Genomic DNA, 22,103 nt, shown 5'->3' on the forward strand with positions numbered 1-22,103 from the left:
CCGCAAGGGAGTGTGGGTATTGTAGTTGTGTGATAAGTGAGAAAACAAGGTCTCCACACTAAAGGACTACATTTCCCTTGAAGTTCAAACGCTGGGGAATGGACTCGGCATTGACAACCCGAGCTTCGCCTCGCCATAAAGCTAAATGCTGGGTGTTGCTTTTGGGCAAGAAACTACATTTATTTGGGATGATTAATGACATGCCTCAAGTGTGAGAAAGATAAGTATTGAACAATCTCACGCAGTTCGTCGTGTTTAGGAAGTTAAAGGAAAGAATAATCGTATGTTAATTGCTAGTTTAATTTAAGTAGCTAGCACCATGTTGCATGAATTAATATATGGAACAGACGCCGGATGGTTGCTTTTAATACAAGGTAATGGGAATGCCTGTTGTTGTTTCATCAAACTACAAGAAAGGCAAATAAAACAACGTTGTACTTTAAAGATTCCTGCAGTTGTTCAGGACGGCGGCTTCTATGGAGCTTCATCAAGGCTGCGATCAGGTTTGTGTGTACTGTAGTTCTATGTACTGCATTTGTGTGGGTGGGCGACACTTGATTCCTCACACATTTTTGTAAATGTGCTCGCTAACAAAGAAATAATCTGTCAATACGACACACTGTCTATATCAGGGGTGTCAAACTCATTTTAGATCGGGGGCCACATGGAGAAAAATCCACTCCCAAGTGGGCCGGACAGGTAAGATCACGGCACAATAACTTAGAAATAAAGACAAATGCAGATTGTTTTCTTTGTTTAAAAATAGAACAAGCACATTCTGAAATTGTACAAATAATGTTGGTTTTTTGGGGGTTTTTTTACCTGTTGCGGCTATTAGTATATATACTTTATTTGTCGTTATTTATATTTTCTGAATACATTATGTGATAATGTTCATCAGTCAACTTATTGGTGTTAATTTTCAATCCATCAAGATAAAAAAATTATATCAAATTCAAATTACAGGATTTTATTTCTGAAGTTTGATTATTTTCCTCGAATGATGTACTAAAACATCATGTACCGTATTTTCTGCACTATAAGACGCACCGGATTATAAAGCGCGCCTTCAATGAATGGCCTATTTTAAAACTTTGTTCATATAAAAGGCTCACCGCATTATAAGGCGCATAGAATAGACGCTACAGTAGAGGCTGGGGTTACGTTATGCATCCGTTAGATGGAGCTGCGCTAAAGGGAATGTCAACAAAACAAATAGTGATTGTACTGACACTTCTACTTACTACTCTCTGTTCAACAACCCACTGTTCGAGTTTGTCCTCCCAACTGTAGCCATCTCGCTTTGTTACCTCTGAAACTCTGTTTAGTCTTCTTTACTTGGCGCAGGTCATCATGTTGCTTCCTCCACATTTCGGCACCATTGATTCGTTAATGTTAAATTCTCTCGCTGCTGCTCTATTCCGGTGTTCTACTGCGTGACTGATCGCCTTGAGTTTAAACTCTGCGACGTAAGCGTGTCTCTTAATAGGAGCCATTTTTGGGTCTTTACATAAAGTTTAGGTTTCGCAACTATGGGACTTAATTTTCCCCCGTAGAAGAAGAAGTTCTTCTACGGGGGTAAATGAAGTTGCGAGACCTAAGCTGTAGAATTAGCAGCCGCCTACTTCATTTTCCCCCGTGGAAGAAGAAGTTCTTCTTCTACGGTAAGCAGCCGCCGACTTCATTTTCCCCCGTAGAAGAAGAAGCGCTTCTTCTTCTACGGTAAGCAGCCGCAGAAGGGGGAAAATTAAGTCGGCGTAGTTACCGCAGTTGCGAGACCTGTTGTGGCTCAATATTGGTCCATATATAAGGCGCACCGGATTATAAGGCGCACTGTCAGCTTTTGAGGAAATTGGAGGTTTTTAGGCACGCCTTATAGTGCAGAAAATATGGTAGTTTATTTTGTACATATGTAGCATCATCTACAAAGATACAAATAATTGCTATTGCGACATCCAGTGGACACATTTAGAACAGCTGTTACTTTCATTCCAAAATTTCAGGTTAATTTTTATACTCGCCGGATAAAATCTGTTCGTGGGCTTGTACCGGCCCTCGGGCCGTATGTTTGACACCCCTCAGGTAAGGTTTTACTTTTATGATTCAACTTGCGATGCCGAGTGTAAATATTATTTTATATATTTAATATGCCACAAATTAATCCCGCATAACAAACACCTCCCCCCTCCCGTCCATATAACCTGCCAATACAACTCAAACACCTGCACAACACACTCAATCCCATAGCCCAAAGTACCGTTCACCTCCCCAAAGTTCATACGGCACATATATATCCCCAAAGTCCCAAAGTTACGTACGTGACATGCACATAGCGGCACGCACGTACAGGCAAGCGATCAAATGTTTGGAAGCCGCAGCTGTATGCGTACTCACGGTACCGCGTCTGCGTATCCAACTCAAAGTCCTCCTGGTAAGAGTCTCTGTTGTCCCAGTTCTCCACAGGCCAATGGTAAAGCTTGACTGTCACCTTTCGGGAATGTAAACAATGAAACACTGGCTGTGTTATCCGGCACAACAGTCAGGGGGTGCATTCTACGGCGGGGGTGCGTTATCCGGCACAACACCTGCCGCAATACACCGCTTCCCACCTACAGCTTTCTACTTTGCTGTCTCCATTGTTCATTGAACAAATTGCAAAAGATTCACCAACACAGTTGTCCAGAATACTGTGGAATTTTGCAATGAAAACAGACGACTTAATAGCTGGCCACCATGCTGTCCCAAAATGTCCTCTACAATTCGTGACGTCACGCGCAGGCGTCATCATACCGAGACGTTTTCAGCAGGATATTTCGCGCAGAATTTAAAATTGCACTTTAGTAAGCTAACCCGGCCGTATTGGCATGTGTTGCAATGTTAAGATTTCATCATTGATATATAAACTATCAGACTGCGTGGTCGGTAGTAGAGGGTTTCAGTAGGCCTTTAAAGTTGTGTATGTGCTGAAAGTTTTCTTAATGATTGCTGGCTTTGGTAAAACCTTAACTCCTTTAGGTTTTGCTCACATTCGCTTTATTTTATTGAGACTCGCCGAGACTCTGAAACAAGATGAAATACAAAAATATCACGACAATACCTAAGTGAGAAATACTAAATGTTAAAAGTATATCAAACGAAGAAGTCACTGCAAACTCGTGTGTTTCCCCCTTCTTCACTTAGTAAATAAAATCTTGCACTCTTTTGCCCTTCTTGATTACTTTTTGAGGAACTCTGAAGAAACTTGTATTATTCTTTTTGCGATTTGAACGGTTCCAACAGACTCAAACAACGCAAGCATAAGGCATTTTCTTCGAGAAAGGCAAAATTCCACCCAGAACGCTTTAACAACAGACGCTCTCTTGACCACCACTTCTGGCCTCGCATATTTAATGAGCCGGACGTGACGTCTTATGAATACAACTTATTGACAGTCTATATTTATTAATGTATGTATACAGTTGGTATGTATGTAATTGAATGTTGTTGTTTTTTTAGGGATGAAGTTGTCCATGTCCTCAGCTTTGAGAGTAGTGAAGATGAAATGAAAGAAGGCTTGAAAGGTTTACCCTTTGAAAGGTATATTTCCTTATTACAAATTGTTTTATTTCTGTGAAGTCAAGATTTTTATATCATAATAGTATGACTGTACTTGCATATATATATATTTTTTTAATATTAGGATTGTATTTTTCTAAAATTATTTAATTCATTGTAAAATGGACATTATTCTCTCGGGCTGGGAATATATTTAAGATTTTTCCGATTCCATTTTCTATTCTGCTTAACGATTTGGTGCTCTATCGATTTGCATTTAGAAATAAAGAGAACATACTAGTCAATTAGCATCAACTTTGTGTAGTTTAGATGTAACAAGAGCGCACAAACTAGGGATGTAATGGTTACCATGTTAAAACTCCCAACAGTTAGTATTACCGTTTGAAATCAACATTTTTATAAAAACAATATTGATAACTGCAATTCGATAAGCTTGCGGACTTGTGATACTGCTCGTTTTTCAGGCAGGTAGCTTCATTAATCACCAGCTACAGTAGAAGCTGGTGCCGTGAAATGCTAAATTCCACTGATCGCCAGCAACTAAAAGACTCCTTAATGTCTATCCCAGTTACAAAGATCATACCTCACTTGCATGTACACATTGCTGTCTCATACCTGCCAACAACTACGGTTTTCCCATAATGAGTATGGTTTTTGATAATCTATTCCGGTTCACGACTGCTGTGGTAAAAACTACGGTTTTCCATTAAAAATTATTAACTTAAAAATCCTTTAAAAAATGTTTATTGGTGAAATCGCGAAAGAACCAATTACAATCAGCACTGCTCTGATAACTTCCTGTCGAGCGAATCCGTATGCTGCACGAGAGGCTATTTATAGCCCCACCGCCGGATGGACGTCTTGGAATCAGCTGGAGAAAAATCGCAAACGAGTCTTAAACCAAAAAGAAAATTACAGGTATTCCCTGCAGAATATTCCAAAGCCTATCCATGAATAAGTAGCCGCTCAAGAAAAGGGGAAAATGACGCAAACTGCACTTTATGCTGCCGTAATGTTGGGATGGAAGAAAGGAGTTGCCGCTTTCATCACTGAAACGTCTCCTCAGTGTTCTTGCTGGTAAGTAGGGAAATATGCGCTAAAACTGAATTAATGTAGTAAATGCATAAATTCCTCTCCCTTATTTTGTAACTAACATAATACTATTTTAAAATCATAGGTAATTTTTTTTTAGTATTTTTCAATTTTGATATTCAGACAATAATGTTATTTCCATAGAGTGGCATGTTAAAATATTGCAACATTATTTTAGTAAAAAAAATCATAGTTTTGAAGACATTTTTGTTGGTAACCTATGGTACTATATGTTTTAACTTTTTATTTATGTATCAGTCAGTTAATCTGATGTCATGACTTGAACATTATTCAAATAATTGAAAATAAATGACATGTATGTCCTACAAGCTGAGATTATTTCAATTCAGCCTGGATATATTTATTATGATAACACAGTAAGTTGAATAATGATTACATTTCACATGCTTATGTAAGGATAAAACCATTTTCTATAAATTACATAATTATTGAAAAATAATATGTATTTATATCTCACAGGTAGTGTCTGTCCAACTGTAATACTTTCAGATTTCTGAATGTTTTATTTAGCTCTAACTTCTTATTTTTTAAATAGTTAAATTTTTACTAATCTTTGCAGTTTTTCTGTATGCCAAAAGTTGCCTCTGATTATGACAAATTTGAAGGATTTAGCCACAATCTAACTTGTCTGAATGCTGAAATTCTTTTTTTTGGCTGCCTCCAAAAAAGGGTTAATTTTGAGAGGCGGCGTTGTAGGAGGCAAATGAAGCCCTCCTTACCACGCCCCCATGCTGACGAGACTTTTGTTCCTGTCCCGGCAGCCTTATTTTGTCGGGTTTGTTTGTTTTGGTTTTGCTAATACTGTATGGAATATGGACACCAATGATTGCCACCAGCCATCTAATTTTTACTTGACTTTCACCGCAACACAACATTCTAGCTGATATAAATCGATACCAGAAGCACTGACGTACGTATACAAGTCATTAAAGAATACAAATAAAATTGTACCATTTGAAAGTGTTGTTTAGTAAATGAAACAAGTCTTATAGTATTCAGTACACCACTGATACTTTGCTTACTCCAGAATGCACTTTTTGATCCATCCATCCATCCATTTTCTACCGCTTATTCCCTTTGGGGTCGCGGGGGGCGGTGGAGCCTATCTCGGCTACAATGACAAACAAAATAACTTTGAGAGGAAAAAAAGTTGTTCTCTTTACCTCACAAAACGTACCGAAAAAGAAGCAAAACCATAGTCCAAACCAGGTACGGACCTTAGCTTGGGTTACCTGTACTGTTACACCTCTAGTAAACACAATTATAGATATGAACAAAATTACAGTTGTCAGCATATATTACCTCAATCAAAAATGGTGGAAATGTTTGTTACAAGATACTGCAGTAGTTAAACAGTAGGGATCACGCAACATTTTCGTGACTCAAATTAATGCTCGCATCTTAAAGCATAGCAAAAGGCAGAGAGATGTACTTGTAGGTGGAGGTTAATTGAGGTACCACTGTATATCTTGATACACAAGCAACATGGGGGCGCAACGATTCATCGATGACAAATATGGACAATAACATTTGGCGCCAACAAATTCATCTGTCGACAATAGTCGAGACATCATCACTTGTGTTTTTCCAGAGGGACGCAAATCAGTGCCGCCACTCGCAACCCAATTGCGGTTGAAAACATGTGAAGTGTGAGAACAGTTCCTCCTATTCTTGTTAAAGACTTGAATACCTTGCACATTTTGCAAAGCAGGTCTTGTTTTTATGACACTACATCTGTGATTCGGGAGAATTTAAAGTGGGGTAACGTCGGACCTCTGGAGGAAGTGATCTCAACTCGGTAAAATAGTTAGCTTGTTATCTTGCAAGCTAGTGAAAGAAGTGTGTGAAAAATAAAAAATTTTAGCCAAAGTCTGCCAACTAAACTTTGTATAAATAAATTCAAGTAATTGTTTGTCATGAAGTTGAGGTGTAAACAGCGTCAATTTACAGTGCAATGAAGAAAGGCACAATAACCAACGTCAATCCCACTCATACATTAGGCGCTGATCACAAAATGCTTGTAGAAAGTTAGTTTTGGTGTTTGGTTGTTGTTTGTATTGCTGCTATTATTTTTTTAACATGAAGAAATCATAGATTATTTATTTTTAGCACGTTTCCTGTTCTTCCTTTTTAAATGGAAAAAAGTTCAATAATTATTAAAAAAAAATGTAAACAGCATAGTTACAGTATAAATAAATATTTATGAATTAGTCTTCAAGGTTGTTAGTAAGCACATGCCTAAAGATAACTCAAGCTGAATTCAAAAGTTGAGAGTTAAATTAGAGCCACTAAATATGTGTACGCTTTGTAATCCGATTCGTTGATGAATAAAGTCGATGACTAGTCGACTCTCAAAATATTTGTTAGTTGCAGCTCTAAAGCAACGTTCAGATACATATTAAAGATACCACTTCATCAATTGGCACTTTGATTAGATACGATTCACATCTTGCTCATGAGGCATCACAATTCAAATCTGCTTTGTATATGTTGATTACATGTCGTCGTTTTGAATTAGTTATAAGGTTAGTTGTGTTTTTGTATTTTTGGTTAGTATACCTTATTTTCCGGACTATAAGGAGCACTTAAAATATTTTTTTTCTTCAAAACTCGACCGTGCGCCTTATAACTCGGTGCGCCTAATGTACGGAATAATTCTGTATATAATATAATTCTGTGTATAAGTTAAAACATATTATCTGGCGTTATGTTTCGCAATATTATGCAAAAGCAACTTTTCTTACCTTCTGGTACCTGCTAATCTGTATTTGGGATCTGCATAAATCCTGAAATATTGCAGTCCGTGCCGACGCCATAGTCGATAAGCTTCTTCTTTTTCTCTCTTCTTGTTATGGGACATTCATCCTCCGCTGTTGCCATTTGTAATATAAAGTAGTGTAAAGTTCTTATATCTGTCAGTAAACTCGCCATGAAAGCGCTAAAACATACCTGCGTAGTGAGTTTACATTATTCACCCAAAGAACTTTAGTTATTAGAGAGTTCCGGTCCGACGGTTTTTCACGGGACACATTTCCGGTGTTGTTGTTTCCGGATGAGGAGACGCTGCTCCGTTATTGATTTAAGTAAAGTCTGCATGTCATTGAAACAGTTAGCTCCATCTTTTGACACTTCTTACACTCCCGTCTTTGCACGCTACACCGCTACAACAAAGATGACGGGGGAAGACACTGCCGAATGTGACCCACGTAAATAAGACCGCCCACAAAACGGCGCATCTGGAAGCGACTGTCAGAAAGCGGCTTGAAGATGATCTGTAAAACATAATCTATGCAACATTTTGACCAAAGAACCACTATTACATGTTATGTAGACCACAAGGAAGTGTTTTACATTTAGAAAAAAATAAAAATAAACCATTCATCCATCCATCCATCCATCCATCTTCTTCCGCTTATCCGAGGTCGGGTCGCGGGGGCAGCAGCTTAAGCAGGGAAGCCCAGACTTCCCTCTCCCCAGCCACTTCGTCCAGCTCCTCCCGGGGGATCCCAAGGCGTTCCCAGGCCAGCCGGGAGAGATAGTCTTCCCAGCGTGTCCTGGGTCTTCCCCGTGGCCTCCTACCGGTCGGACGTGCCCGAAACACCTTCCTAGGGAGGCGTTCGGGTGGCATCCTGACCAGATGCCCGAACCACCTCATCTGGCTCCTCTCGATGTGGAGGAGCAGCGGCTTTACTTTGAGCTCCCCCCGAATGACAGAGCTTCTCACCCTATCTCTAAGGGAGAGCCCCGCCACTCGGAGGAGGAAACTCATTTCGGCCGCTTGTACCCGTGATCTTGTCCTTTCGGTCATGACCATAGGTGAGGATGGGAACGTAGATCGACCGGTAAATCGAGAGCTTTGCCTTCCGGCTCAGCTCCTTCTTCACCACAACGGATCGATACAGCGTCCGCATTACTGAAGACGCCGCACCGATCCGCCTGTCGATCTCACGATCCACTCTTCCCCCACTCGTGAACAAGACTCCGAGGTACTTGAACTCCTCCACTTGGGGCAAGATCTCCTCCCCAACCCGGAGATGGCACTCCACCCTTTTCCGGGAGAGAACCATGGACTCGGACTTGGAGGTGCTGATTCCCATCCCAGTCGCTTCACACTCGGCTGCGAACCGATCCAGTGAGAGCTGAAGATCTTGGCCGGAGGAAGCCATCAGGACCACATCATCTGCAAATAGCAGTGACCTAATCCTGCAGCCACCAAACCAGATCCCCTCAACGCCCTGACTGCGCCTAGAAATTCTGTCCATAAAGGTTATGAACAGAATCGGTGACAAAGGGCAGCCTTGGCGGAGTCCAACCCTCACTGGAAATGTGTCCGACTTACTGCCGGCAATGCGGACCAAGCTCTGACACTGATTATACAGGGAGCGAACTGCCACAATAAGACAGTCCGTTACCCCATACTCTCTGAGCACTCCCCACAGGACTTCCCGGGGTACACGGTCGAATGCCTTCTCCAAGTCCACAAAGCACATGTAGACTGGTTGGGCAAACTCCCATGCACCCTCAAGGACCCTGCCGAGAGTATAGAGCTGGTCCACAGTTCCACGACCAGGACGAAAACCACACTGTTCCTCCTGAATCCGAGGTTCGACTATCCGGCGTAGCCTCCTCTCCAGTACACCTGAATAGACCTTACCGGGAAGGCTGAGGAGTGTGATCCCACGATAGTTGGAACACACCCTCCGGTTCCCCTTCTTAAAGAGAGGAACCACCACCCCGGTCTGCCAATCCAGAGGTACCACCCCCGATGTCCACGCAATGTTGCAGAGTCTTGTCAACCAAGACAGCCCCACAACATCCAGAGCCTTAAGGAACTCCGGGCGGATCTCATCCACCCCTGGGGCCTTGCCACCGAGGAGCTTTTTAACTACCTCGGCAACCTCAGGCCCAGAAATAGGAGAGCCCACCACAGATTCCCCAGGCCCTGCTTCCTTATAGGAAGACGTGCTGGTAGGATTGAGGAGGTCTTCGAAGTATTCCCTCCACCGATCCACAACATCCGCAGTCGAGGTCAGCAGAGCACCATCCCCACCATACACGGTGTTGACACTGCACTGCTTCCCCTTCCTGAGGCGGCGGATGGTGGTCCAGAATTGCTTCGAAGCCGTCCGGAAGTCTTTTTCCATGGCCTCCCCGAACTCCTCCCATGTCCGAGTTTTTGCCTCCGCGACCGCTGAAGCTGCACACCGCTTGGCCTGTCGGTACCTGTCTGCTGCCTCAGGAGTCCCATGAGCCAAAAGAACCCGATAGGACTCCTTCTTCAGCCTGACGGCATCCCTCACCGCCGGCGTCCACCAACGGGTTCTAGGATTACCGTCACGACAGGCACCAACTACCTTGCGGCCACAGCTCCAATCGGCCGCCTCGACAATAGAGGTACGGAACATTGTCCACTCGGACTCAATGTCCAGCACCTCCCTCGTGACATATTCAAAGTTCTTCCGGAGGTGGGAATTGAAACTCTCTCTGACAGGAGACTCTGCCAGGCGTTCCCAGCAAACCCTCACAATGCATTTGGGCCTGCCAGGTCTGTCCGGCATCCTCCCCCACCATCGCAGCCAACTCACCACCAGGTGTTGATCGGTAGAAAGCTCCGCCCCTCTCTTCACCCGAGTGTCCAAAACATGAGGCCGCAAATCCGATGACACAACTACAAAGTCGATCATGGAACTGCGGCCTAGGGTGTCCTGGTGCCAAGTGCACATATGGACACCCTTATGTTTAAACATGGTGTTTGTTATCGACAATCTGTGACGAGCACAAAAGTCCAATAACAGAACACCACTCGGGTTCAGATCCGGGCGGCCATTCTTCCCAATCACTCCTCTCCAGGTTTCACTGTCGCTGCCAACATGAGCGTTGAAGTCCCCCAGTAGAACGAGGGAATCACCCGGGGGAGCACTCTCCAGTACTCCCTCGAGTGAATCCAAAAAGGGTGGGTACTCTGAGCTGCTGTTTGGCGCGTAAACGCAAACAACAGTCAGGACCCGTCCCCCCCCACCCGAAGGCAGAGGGAAGCTACCCTCTCGTCCACCGGGTTGAACTCCAACGTGCAGGCTTTGAGCCGAGGGGCAACAAGAATTGCCACCCCAGCCCGTCGCCTCTCACTGCCGGCAACGCCAGAGTGGAAGAGAGTCCAGCCCCTCTCAAGAGAAGTGGTTCCAGAGCCCTTGCTGTGCGTCGAAGTGAGTCCGACTATATCTAGCCGGAACTTCTCCACCTCACGCACTAGCTCAGGCTCCTTCCCCCCCAGCGAAGTGACGTTCCACGTCCCAAGAGCCAGCTTATGTAGCCGAGGATCGGACCGCCAAGTGCCCTGCCCTCGGCTGCCGCCCAGCTCACACTGCACCCGACCTCTATGGCCCCTGCTATGGGTGGTGAGCCCATTGGAGGGGGGACACACGTTGCCTCTTCGGGCTGAGCCCGGCCGGGCCCCATGGGGACAGGCCCGGCCACCAAGCGCTCGCCATCGTGCCCCACCTCCGGGCCTGGCTCCAGAGGGGGGCCCCGGTGACCCGCGTCCGGGCGAGGGAAATCTGGGTCCTTGGTTTGTGTTCTTCATCGAGGTCTTCGAGCCATGAAAGCGCTAAAACATACCTGCGTAGTGAGTTTACATTATTCACCCAAAGAACTTTAGTTATTAGAGAGTTCCGGTCGGACGGTTTTTTACGGGACACATTTCCGGTGTTGTTTCCGGATGAGGAGACGCTGCTCTGTTATTGATTTAAGTAAAGTCTGCATGTCATTGAAACAGTTAGCTCCATCTTTTGACACTTCTTACACTCCCGTCTTTGCACGCTACACCGCTACAACAAAGATGACGGGGGAAGACACTGCCGAATGTGACCCACGTAAATAAGACCGCCCACAAAACGGCGCATCTGGAAGCGACTGTCAGAAAGCGGCTTGAAGATGATCTGTAAAACATAATCTATGCAACATTTTGACCAAAGAACCACTATTACATGTTATGTAGACCACAAGGAAGTGTTTTACATTTAGAAAAAAATAAAAATAAACCATTCATCGGCAGCGCGCTTTATAATCCGGTGTGCCCTTATGGTCCGGATCTTGGTCAAATCTTGCATGTCAGCGGTTCAATGCAAAATGGTTAATCTTCCCATCCCTAATTATTATTATTATTATTATTGTTATTATTACTCTATTCCTGTAACATTTTTCTTGTCATAGACAAACTTTGTCTCATAAAATAAATATATTGATTGATAAACACTTTTTTAGTTGTATGTTCTACACATTTAACATTATCCTGAAGAATAACTGATGATCATTTCTACTTCTTTTTCTGCCGTTTTAGGGTCCACTTTCATGATGGTCACAGCGACCCCCTTGGCTGGACCGGGGGCGGCACCGCTTTTACGGTGGATCGCTTCTGTTCGGAGGAAGTAACGGGTCGTGTCAAGCAGTCATCACAACTCAGACCAGCTATACTCGTCATCGACTCGCTTTCATGGATTCTGAGACACCATAGCACGCCTGCTGTCTGCCAGACCCTCCAGCAGCTTAAAAGAGGTATTTCACAACAGCGACTAATAAGGATTTGTGTTTAACGGAAACATTTGGAGGTGGCGTTGTTGTTGTTTAAAGCCAAAGAATAGGCAAACAGGTTCATAGGTTTACTGTTGTCTCGGGACGTAATGCGTAAAAACCTAGGATGCATTACCAAAAAAAGACAATGAAAAAGAAAGCGACTTGCAGAGTTCAGGGCTACAACTAACGGCTATTTTGACAGTCTTAACTATTAGATCACTAATCGGGAACCAACAAGTAAGAAAAGCAGGTTTTTGTATAATAGGATCCCAACTGAAGAGGTGTTTTGAGATAAGAAAGAAGAAAAAGCCTTGGAAATAATATGAGAAGAGTCAAATATAATCTTAAATTTTCTTTAAAAACATTTACTTATGCTCAATTCTTCTGCTAACAAAAACACAAAAGAACAAAATGTGAAATAAAGTGCCCTGGTTTAAGACGACATGTTTAAAGGTCAGCGACAACATTAAATTAACAATGGTGTTTTTATAGGTAAACATTATTATAGGACGTACACACAAAGATGTTAGCTACGAACACCAATCTGCCAAATGCTTCATGATACTGTGTGACAGGCTGCCTTCTAAAAATTACTTTGAAAAAGTCATTGATTATAGTTACTTGTTACATTACAAAAAAGTAATTGAATTACTAACTAAATTACTATTTAATAAATATAATTAATTTCTATGTAAAGTAATTCATTTGTTACTTAAAAGAAAACAAAACTTCAAATATCTGACATAATGCAGTTAAGTTTCTTTGAGTGTGTGCCTTTTAAAAGGCGGTGCCTGTTGCCTAGTGATGTGTGACGTTAACCAGTCCAATGCTCGGTGTGAGTCAAAGGCATAGCTTGAGCCGTTTTGTTAGCATTGCAGGCTAGCAGCAGCAGTTTGTCAACTCTTGACAGCAGCTCATTTGAATCTTTCACTAGTTTGTGTTACGTCTGCTTAATAGATTGAATGTGCTTCCATGGCTGTATGTTCTTGTCAACAAACGCGGTATTATTTGGATGGCAAGTTTGTCACTTCAATCAGTGATATGTTGACCAATATTACCCGCGACCCTCGTAGTTACTCGCGCGTAGGGCAGTTTATGTCAAGTCTTGAGGTGGTGGAAAAAATCTTGTCTTTTTCTGACCAGTTTCTCCAACCAAGACCTTGCTTTCTTGCATGTAGCAAGACTTTGAGCTCACACACAGCCCCGCTACAGCTACTGCCCCACTCTCCTCTGTGCATTGCGGTGCAGGAGTGAGAGAGAGACACACACACACACACACACACACACACACACAGCTGTCAGCACACACAGAGTGATCAGTGACACCTCGACGTCAATCAGTTGTCCATTTTGCTAACCGTCATGGTTTAAGTTTATTTCAAACATTTTACTCTAGTTTGATCAAATTTGGGTGGATTTATTTCAGGAGCAATACGATAATTAAAGGATAAAGTCTGCATTCGCACGTGTGATGCTTTTTTTCCCAGTACTCGCACAACCTATTTTTAGTCGCAAATGTGACTGAATGGCTCCCACCGTACAGCCCTGGCATGTGTAAATAAAGCTGTAGTCACTCACCAATCGCCAAAAGCAGTCGCTATCCAAAGCATTGCATAACCCCGGAGTCGAGAAGTCTGCACCGTGTAACATTGTTTAATGCATCCAGCGGGGCATCACAACAAAATTAGGCATAATAATGTGTTAATTCCACGACTATATATATCGGTATCGGTTGATATCAGAATCGGTAATTAAGAGTTGGACAATATCGGATATTGGCAAAAAAGCCATTATCGGACATCTTTAGTATTAACTATAGTACCGGTATATCGCCCAGCCCTACCATCTAATAACAGCAGTGCGCTGGTGTATACTCCCGTGTCACGTAGCTTCGGCCCCCACCCCCAACGGCATCGAAACACCACAGAAGTGGAAGCGAGTGAAATTAAATAAAACGAAGCGATTAGCTACGTTTACTCAAAGGGGAAATCTTCAGAGCAAGGTACGTGTAGTTGCTGCCATGTTTTATAAAGCCAAACGGCGCTCATTCTCATGCACCCGCATTTCTGCGACTCCGTTTCTAGGAAGTAAGCATGGTTGCCTAAAATGCATTCATAAATGACGATTTTTCAGTAATTAAAAATGTAAGGGGTATTACTAACTGTCTGGAATTTTACAGCGGTTTCTCATTATATTGTTTACCCACACTACTTGAACTGATATCTTGCGTGATGATTTAACAGTTGGTAATCTGTTGTGGTAACCATGACCGTAACTACCATTAAAGACACTGGGTTCATGTCCCCCTGTGTTATTTTAAGTGACAAAAAGAAAATGATATAACTGACTGCAAACATACTTGTGTACGCTGTAAACCACTGTGCGGTGGAGCATCCTTTCTCAATAAACGATCTTTGGTCATTCGCGACCCGCTGCAACTCCCTCCCCCGACACACAACAGCGACAGAAAGGTGGCGATTGGTGGGCTTAGTCTGTCCAGGCTATTTGGCAAACTGGCCCAATGGGAGGCTACAGAGGCCTCAAAGTCCCGCCCACCCATGTTGTAGCCCTTCCTCATTCAATGGTCTTAATGATCTGTCCATGGCATGAGTGCGGGGCAGAAAGAAACAACAGGGGAAAACCAAAACATGATAATCTACGCAAAAACTAAAAGATGGGAAAACGAAGAGATGAAAGAAAAAAAGCTTTAGTGACAAGGGAGAAGATGAAATAAGCTCTGCTTCTTCCTACAGACATTCTGTAGTGACAAACTGGAAACATATGATGTATCATTTTGTAATTGTATGCTTGTTGGAAATACTCTGACACTATAACCCTAACTAAAAAAGAACAGAAGTCTTGTCCTTCGAGAAAAAGTAAATATCATGTTCAGCTGCTCTGCATTTCTTTAAAAATGGCATAGGTTTTTTCGGGTTTTCCGTCCGCTGTTGCTTTCTACATCCATTCTGGTCTTCAATCATGTACGCCAGCAGAGCAATTGTGTGAATCATTTTGCCATCAGCCTTGGCACTTGCCTTGTTTTCAAGATAAACTGTCAACTGGATGCTAGTCTGGCACAACAACCGGTGCATGTATTTACATCCATTCTTGTCTTCAGTCGCGTAAGCTAACAGAGCATGCGCCTTAATATATGTGTTTAAAGACAAAAAACATCAACTGATTTCCAATTGCGCGCGATGTTCCTACACTCAATTTCTCGAGAAATAAGCATCTGATTCTTATGGATTAAGGGGGCTGCTACCGACACAATGGAATGGCTCACTTGTCAAAACAGATGTCTAGTTGTATTGGTTTATCTTTTACAACCCCAATAGTAACATCAAAGAAAAAGCACTAACGAGTTAGTCATCTCGCATGACAACATGCATCAGACGTATTTTTAACGAAAAATGTGTTTTATGGTAGCGTCACAAAAAAGCCAAAGAAAAAGCAAAACATGTACAGGTAATGGTGTTTCCCACAGGACTACGATCTACTTTTGGCAGTGGTGGGATGATGTAATTAGCAATAAAACTGCAAATGTAGGAAAGCAGAATGACGTGTGGGACAATAGTGAGTAAAATAAGAAACAAATGTGTGAAATGGAAAGGTCACGATAAACGGTAATGATTGAAACGGCGCAAAATGGCGTGTGCTGAAAGTCATTAATTTCCTATTCTACAGCAGTTTTTCCCAAAATATAGACATTTTACTTTTCTTTTTTTTAAACAACCGGTTTACAAAAATACCTGATAACCTCAAATAGTCTACCCTTTATATATACAGGTAAAAGCCAGTAAATTAGAATATTTTGAAAAACTTTATTTATTTCAGTAATTGCATTCAAAAGGTGTAACTTGTACATTATATTTATTAATTGCACACAGACTGATGCATTCAAATGTTTATTTCATTTAATTTTGATGATTTGAAGTGGCAACAAATGAAAATCCAAAATTCCGTGTGTCACAAAATTAGTATATTGTGTAAGGCTAATACAGAAAAGGGATTTTTAGAAATGTTGGCCAACTGAAAAGTATGAAAATGAAAAATATGAGCATGTACAATACTCAATACTTGGTTGGAGCTCCTTTTGCCTCAATTACTGCGTTAATGCGGCGTGGCATGGAGTCGATGAGTTTCTGGCACTGCTCAGGTGTTATGAGAGCCCAGGTTGCTCTGATAGTGGCCTTCAACTCTTCTGCGTTTTTGGGTCTGGCATTCTGCATCTTCCTTTTCACAATACCCCACAGATTTTCTATGGGGCTAAGGTCAGGGGAGTTGGCGGGCCAATTTAGAACAGAAATACCATGGTCCGTAAACCAGGCACGGGTAGATTTTGCGCTGTGTGCAGGCGCCAAGTCCTGTTGGAACTTGAAATCTCCATCTCCATAGAGCAGGTCAGCAGCAGGAAGCATGAAGTGCTCTAAAACTTGCTGGTAGACTGCTGCGTTGACCCTGGATCTCAGGAAACAGAGTGGACCGACACCAGCTGGACTGCTGCTGAGTGGTCCAAAGTCATGTTTTCTGACGAAAGCAAATTTTGCATTTCCTTTAGAAATCGAGGTCCCAGAGTCTGGAGGAAGACAGGAGAGGCACAGGATTCACGTTGCCTGAAGTCTAGTGTAAAGTTTCCACCATCAGTGATGGTTTGGGGTGCCATGTCATCTGCTGGTGTCGGTCCACTCTGTTTCCTGAGATCCAGGGTCAACGCAGCCGTCTACCAGCAAGTTTTAGAGCACTTCATGCTTCCTGCTGCTGACCTGCTCTATGGAGATGGAGATTTCAAGTTCCAACAGGACTTGGCGCCTGCACACAGCGCAAAATCTACCTGTGCCTGGTTTACGGACCATGGTATTTCTGTTCTAAATTGGCCCGCCAACTCCCCTGACCTTAGCCCCATAGAAAATCTGTGGGGTATTGTGAAAAGGAAGATGCAGAATGCCAGACCCAAAAACGCAGAAGAGTTGAAGGCCACTATCAGAGCAACCTGGGCTCTCATAACACCTGAGCAGTGCCAGAAACTCATCGACTCCATGCCACGCCGCATTAACGCAGTAATTGAGGCAAAAGGAGCTCCAACCAAGTATTGAGTATTGTACATGCTCATATTTTTCATTTTCATACTTTTCAGTTGGCCAACATTTCTAAAAATCCCTTTTTTGTATTAGCCTTAAGTAATATTCTAATTTTGTGACACACGGAATTTTGGATTTTCATTTGTTGCCACTTCAAATCATCAAAATTAAATGAAATAAACATTTGAATGCATCAATCTGTGTGCAATGAATAAATATAATGTACAAGTTACACCTTTTGAATGCAATTACTGAAATAAATCAAGTTTTTCAAAATATTCTAATTTACTGGCTTTTACCTGTAGTATATAGTATAGTATACCCTTTAAAAACGTTTTATCCAGCCACACCATTTATTATTTAAATCTAAAACTAACCTGTTACTCTGAGCTCTAACTCCAGTGACATATAAGTGACCACATTGCATTTCACGGTAATATCAGAAATGCTCCATTGTTAGAAAATGATGTTCGCTCATTCAAACACTTTGAAGGCAGTTCGTTACCTTGTTGTTTTCGTTCCATTTTCAGAAGAGTTGTGAAGCTATAGGAGCATGGTCATGTTTGCTCATGCCTGTTGCAAATGGATCAGGTAATTACAGCACCGCGGCAGATTTATTTGTGCAGCCTGCTCCAAACAAATGAATGTATTAGAGTTTACAATGCCAGGCTTGGTGCCCTAGAAACTTTGTTCACCCCTCTGCGGTGGCATCACAAAAAACCCATAAAAAAAGCACACCCGTGGATACTTCCTGAGCTGAGGTCTCAAAGGGGAACATTATCACAATTTCAGAAGGGTTAAAACCATTAAAAATCAGTTCCCAGTGGCTTATTTTATTTTTCGAAGTTTTTTTCAACATTTTACCCATCACGCAATATCCCTAAAAAAGCTTCAAAGGGCCTGATTTTAACCATCGTTATATACACCCGTCCATTTTCCTGTGACGTCACACAGTGATGCCAATACAAACAAACAGGGCGGATAGAACAGCAAGGTATAGCGACATTAGCTCGGATTCAGACTCGGATTTCAGCGGCTTAAGCGATTCAACAGATTACGCATGTATTGAAACGGATGGTTGTAGTGTGGAGGCAGGTAGCGAAAACGAAATTGAAGAAGAAACTGAAGCTATTGAGCCATATCGGTTTGAACCGTATGCAAGCGAAACCGACGAAAACAACACGACAGCCAGCGACACGGGAGAAAGCGAGGATGAATTCGGCGATCGCCTTCTAACCAACGATTGGTATGTGTTTGTTTGGCTTTAAAGGAAACTAACAACTATGAACTAGGTTTACAGCATATGAAATACATTTGGCAACAACATGCACTTTGAGAGTGCAGACAGCCCATTTCAGGCGCGCTAAGAACATATATTTTTCCACAATTTCAGCACTCGGGTTAACCATACCTAAATAGACACAAAATACTGCATTACACAAAACTACCCGAATGTACTCAAAGATTGAAAAAAATAAATGTTTTTAAGCTAAATTATTGGTAAACACAGTTTATGTATAATAATTTACGTAAAACCGCGAGTAATGAATAAAGTTTTCATCAATTAATATATTCTGTAGACATACCCTCATCCGCTCTCTTTTCCTGAAAGCTGATCTGTCCAGTTTTGGAGTTGATGTCAGCATCTGCTTTGAGTGTCGCAGGATATCCACACATTCTTGCCAGCCATCTCTGTCGTAGCATAGCTTTCGTCGGTAGAGTGTGCGGAACAAACGACTGACCATTTCGTCGGCTTTCCCCACAGCCTCGTATTTTGAACAAATTTCGTCCAATTTCTTGCCACTTTCGCATCTTTGGGCCACTGGTGCAACTTGAATCCGTCCCTGTTCGTGTTGTTACACCCTCCGACAACACACCAACGAAAGTGAGAAAATGGCGGATTGCTTCCCGATGTGACGTCACATTGTGACGTCATCGCTCCGAGAGCGAATAATAGAAAGGCGTTTAATTCGCCAAAATTCACCCATTTAGAGTTCGGAAATCGGTTTAAAAAATATATGGTCTTTTTTCTGCAACATCAAGGTATATATTGACGCTTACATAGGTCTGGTGATAATGTTCCCCTTTAAGTGACGGCAGTTAAAAAGTTTTTTTTCTACTGTTTTAGGTTTCCTTTATGATTTGCCAAAATCCTGAATGACACTTTAGAGGCCCCACTGGAGCGAATATCAAACTATTAATAAACTATTGCTATTACTTTTTCAAATAAAGTTGTTCTCTACTAGGAGGAGTCTTACGAAACATTGTTGCCCTCCTCCATTCTGACTTGCACCAGTTGGGAACAGCGGCAAGTTTGTGTCACTTGGCGACATCTATCATCACCGTGGCCGCTGGCCCTAACGGGAATGAGGCGAAGATAACAAAGCGCTTGAAATCGGGGAAGGTTTTGCAGGACGTGCGTAACAATACGAATAGTGAGTGTTTCTGTTCTTGACAATATCTTTGGTAATAAAAGTGTTCTTTTTTTAGGAGGAGATTTTTACCATAAAGGAGGATCTTACAGTCATCAGACAGAGCAAACCGAGCAATGCGGTGCAGGTGCAGGATCAGGAGGTACTATTAATAATATATTTTTTTCAAAAAACATGCACGGACTGATGAGACAACTATAAATTTATCCCATAGACTGACCCGACTGCCAATCTGACCTTCAACCTCAGGCTGTCTGACGCTGAGCGCAATGCTAAGGAGAAGCTACCGCTTCCGTTTGTCTTCAGTCACCAGAAGTAAATAGGTCAAAGTCACTATCGAACATCGGACTGACTGACCAGCTGTGATTTTCTCTGTCACAGGAAAGCAGCACTGCTAAACCCGGGCGCTGGAAGAGGAAGAATCACCTACGAGCCTGACGCTAATGACGACTATGACCAGGAAGATCCGGATGATGATCTTGACGTGTGATAATCTTTTCTTCAAAGACATGATGACGCAAAATGTCCGCCTACCTTCCGGGACTGGTTTGCGGTGCATTGAGTGGCATTCTCGGGTGACCTGGTTTTCATAGGAGTGTGACAATATGTGTTTATACCAAACTGTCCAGGTATTTAACATCAGTACAATTATCCATACATCTGCCCGTGTATTGGTATTTTTTGCTACTATTACCTTCTTTCATAATTCCTCATCGTTGAGTGGAATCCCAGTTTAGGGGGCCATCCTCCTGCGAGTGGCTGGAAATTCAACGGATGTCATAGACGAATAAGAAACCCAGACGAAGAAGAAACAGAGGCGGATGAACTTAAGTTTTATATTGTGGAGCAAGTACGTGCGGTCAGTGGATCGAGGCGCTTGTCATGAAAAATTATCAAATAAATAATATTTGTCCATTACAGTGTAGAGTTTTGTGTATGATTACGCTCATTTAAATAAAACAAAAAAAAGTTTCACATTTCATTATCGAAGACCGCAGAAACCTGACACAAGGCTGCCTGGTCCACTGTTGCTCAGGGCTTTCCTGCCAGGCTAAAGGTGTGGCTATTGGCTGGGTCGTCCTATCTTCTTTTACAGTGCTTTACTTGTATGTTTCTGGTTGCTAAATGGGTGACATGTCCGGTGAGTGTGCGGTCCATGTAAGAACTGGGATGTTTTCAGCTTCCAGGAATTGGTACAGATCCTTGCAACGTGGGGCCGTACATTGTCATGCTGCAACACGAGGGGATGGTTAGGGATGAAAGGTACAACAATGGGCCTCAGGATCTCCTCACAGTATCTTTGTGCATTCAAAATACCATCAATAAAATGCACTTGCATTCGTTGTCCTTAACATACGCCTGCCCATACCATGGCCATGTTCTCTTCACGGATGAATCCCGGTTTTCACTACTCAGGGCAGACCAGGAAACCGCTCTCCCACACGACGCCACACACGCTGTCTGCCATCTGCCCTGAACAGTGAAAACCGGGATTCATCCGTGAAGAGAACACCTCTCCCAACGTGCCAGATGCCATCGAATGTGAGCATTTGCCTACTCAAGTCGGTTACGACTACGAACTGTTGTCAGGTCGAGACCCTGATGAGGACGACGAGCATGCAGATTAGCTTCCCTGACACGGGTTCTCAGTTTGCAAACAATTTGTTGCAGCAGCTGTCCGGGTGGCTGGTCCCAGACGATCATGGAGATGCACCTGCTGGATGTGGAGGTCCTGGGCTGGTGTGGTTACATGTGGTCTGCGGTTATGAGGCTGGTTGGATGTACTGCCAAGTTCTCTGAAATGTCTTTGGAGTCCGCTTATGGTAGAGAAATTAACATTCAATTCACGGGCAACATCTCTAGTGGACATTCCTGCAGTCAGCACGCCAACTGCATGCTCCCTCAAAATTTGCGACATCTGTGGCATTGTGCTGTGTGACCAATCATTCAGGAGATGGAAGTTTATGCAGGAGTCTGACTACAGGGATCCGGCCAATACAAATGGAGCAGACGATGGACATCCAACCGGTGGATATTTGACTCTGGCAATGCTGGATATAGGTAAAGTATATTAAATCAATTGGCAAATGTATATTATGTTATATTCATATTTTTCGATTCATTGTAACAATGCATAAAAAATGCAAAATGCCTAAAAAAAAAAAAGTCTAGTGGCATATGATGTACAGGTGGGCCTCGTTTTACGAAATTCTGTGCTTCAGCATTTCGTGGTAATGAATGCTATCCAAAATCCGATGACTGTTCACAAGTATTGTTGATGATAAATACGGCCGCGGGTGTGAAGGGAGAGTACGTTTGTCACAAGCAGTTATATCGCTTTTGCACTTTATCTGTC

General features: G+C 42.7%; 1 protein-coding gene across 2 annotated transcripts; it reads left to right on the forward strand.

Annotated features, from left to right (window-relative positions):
- Positions 1-52: 52 nt before the first annotated feature.
- Positions 53-20,665, forward strand: elp5 (elongator acetyltransferase complex subunit 5). 2 transcript variants are annotated; one of them, XM_061961185.2, is made up of 8 exons: positions 53-374; positions 446-503; positions 3,496-3,576; positions 12,005-12,219; positions 19,562-19,731; positions 19,806-19,889; positions 19,962-20,062; positions 20,129-20,665. In XM_061961185.2, exons 1-8 carry the CDS (start codon positions 320-322, stop codon positions 20,235-20,237), a joined length of 873 nt encoding a protein of 290 aa, XP_061817169.1. In that variant the 5' UTR covers positions 53-319; the 3' UTR covers positions 20,238-20,665. The 2 variants fall into 2 exon arrangements, with proteins under 2 accessions (XP_061817169.1, XP_061817170.1); XM_061961186.2 differs by lacking the exon at positions 3,496-3,576.
- The last annotated feature ends 1,438 nt before the right edge of the window (positions 20,666-22,103 follow it).

Source organism: Nerophis lumbriciformis, linkage group LG05 (assembly GCF_033978685.3).
Source record: "Nerophis lumbriciformis linkage group LG05, RoL_Nlum_v2.1, whole genome shotgun sequence".
Lineage (NCBI taxonomy): Eukaryota > Metazoa > Chordata > Actinopteri > Syngnathiformes > Syngnathidae > Nerophis > Nerophis lumbriciformis.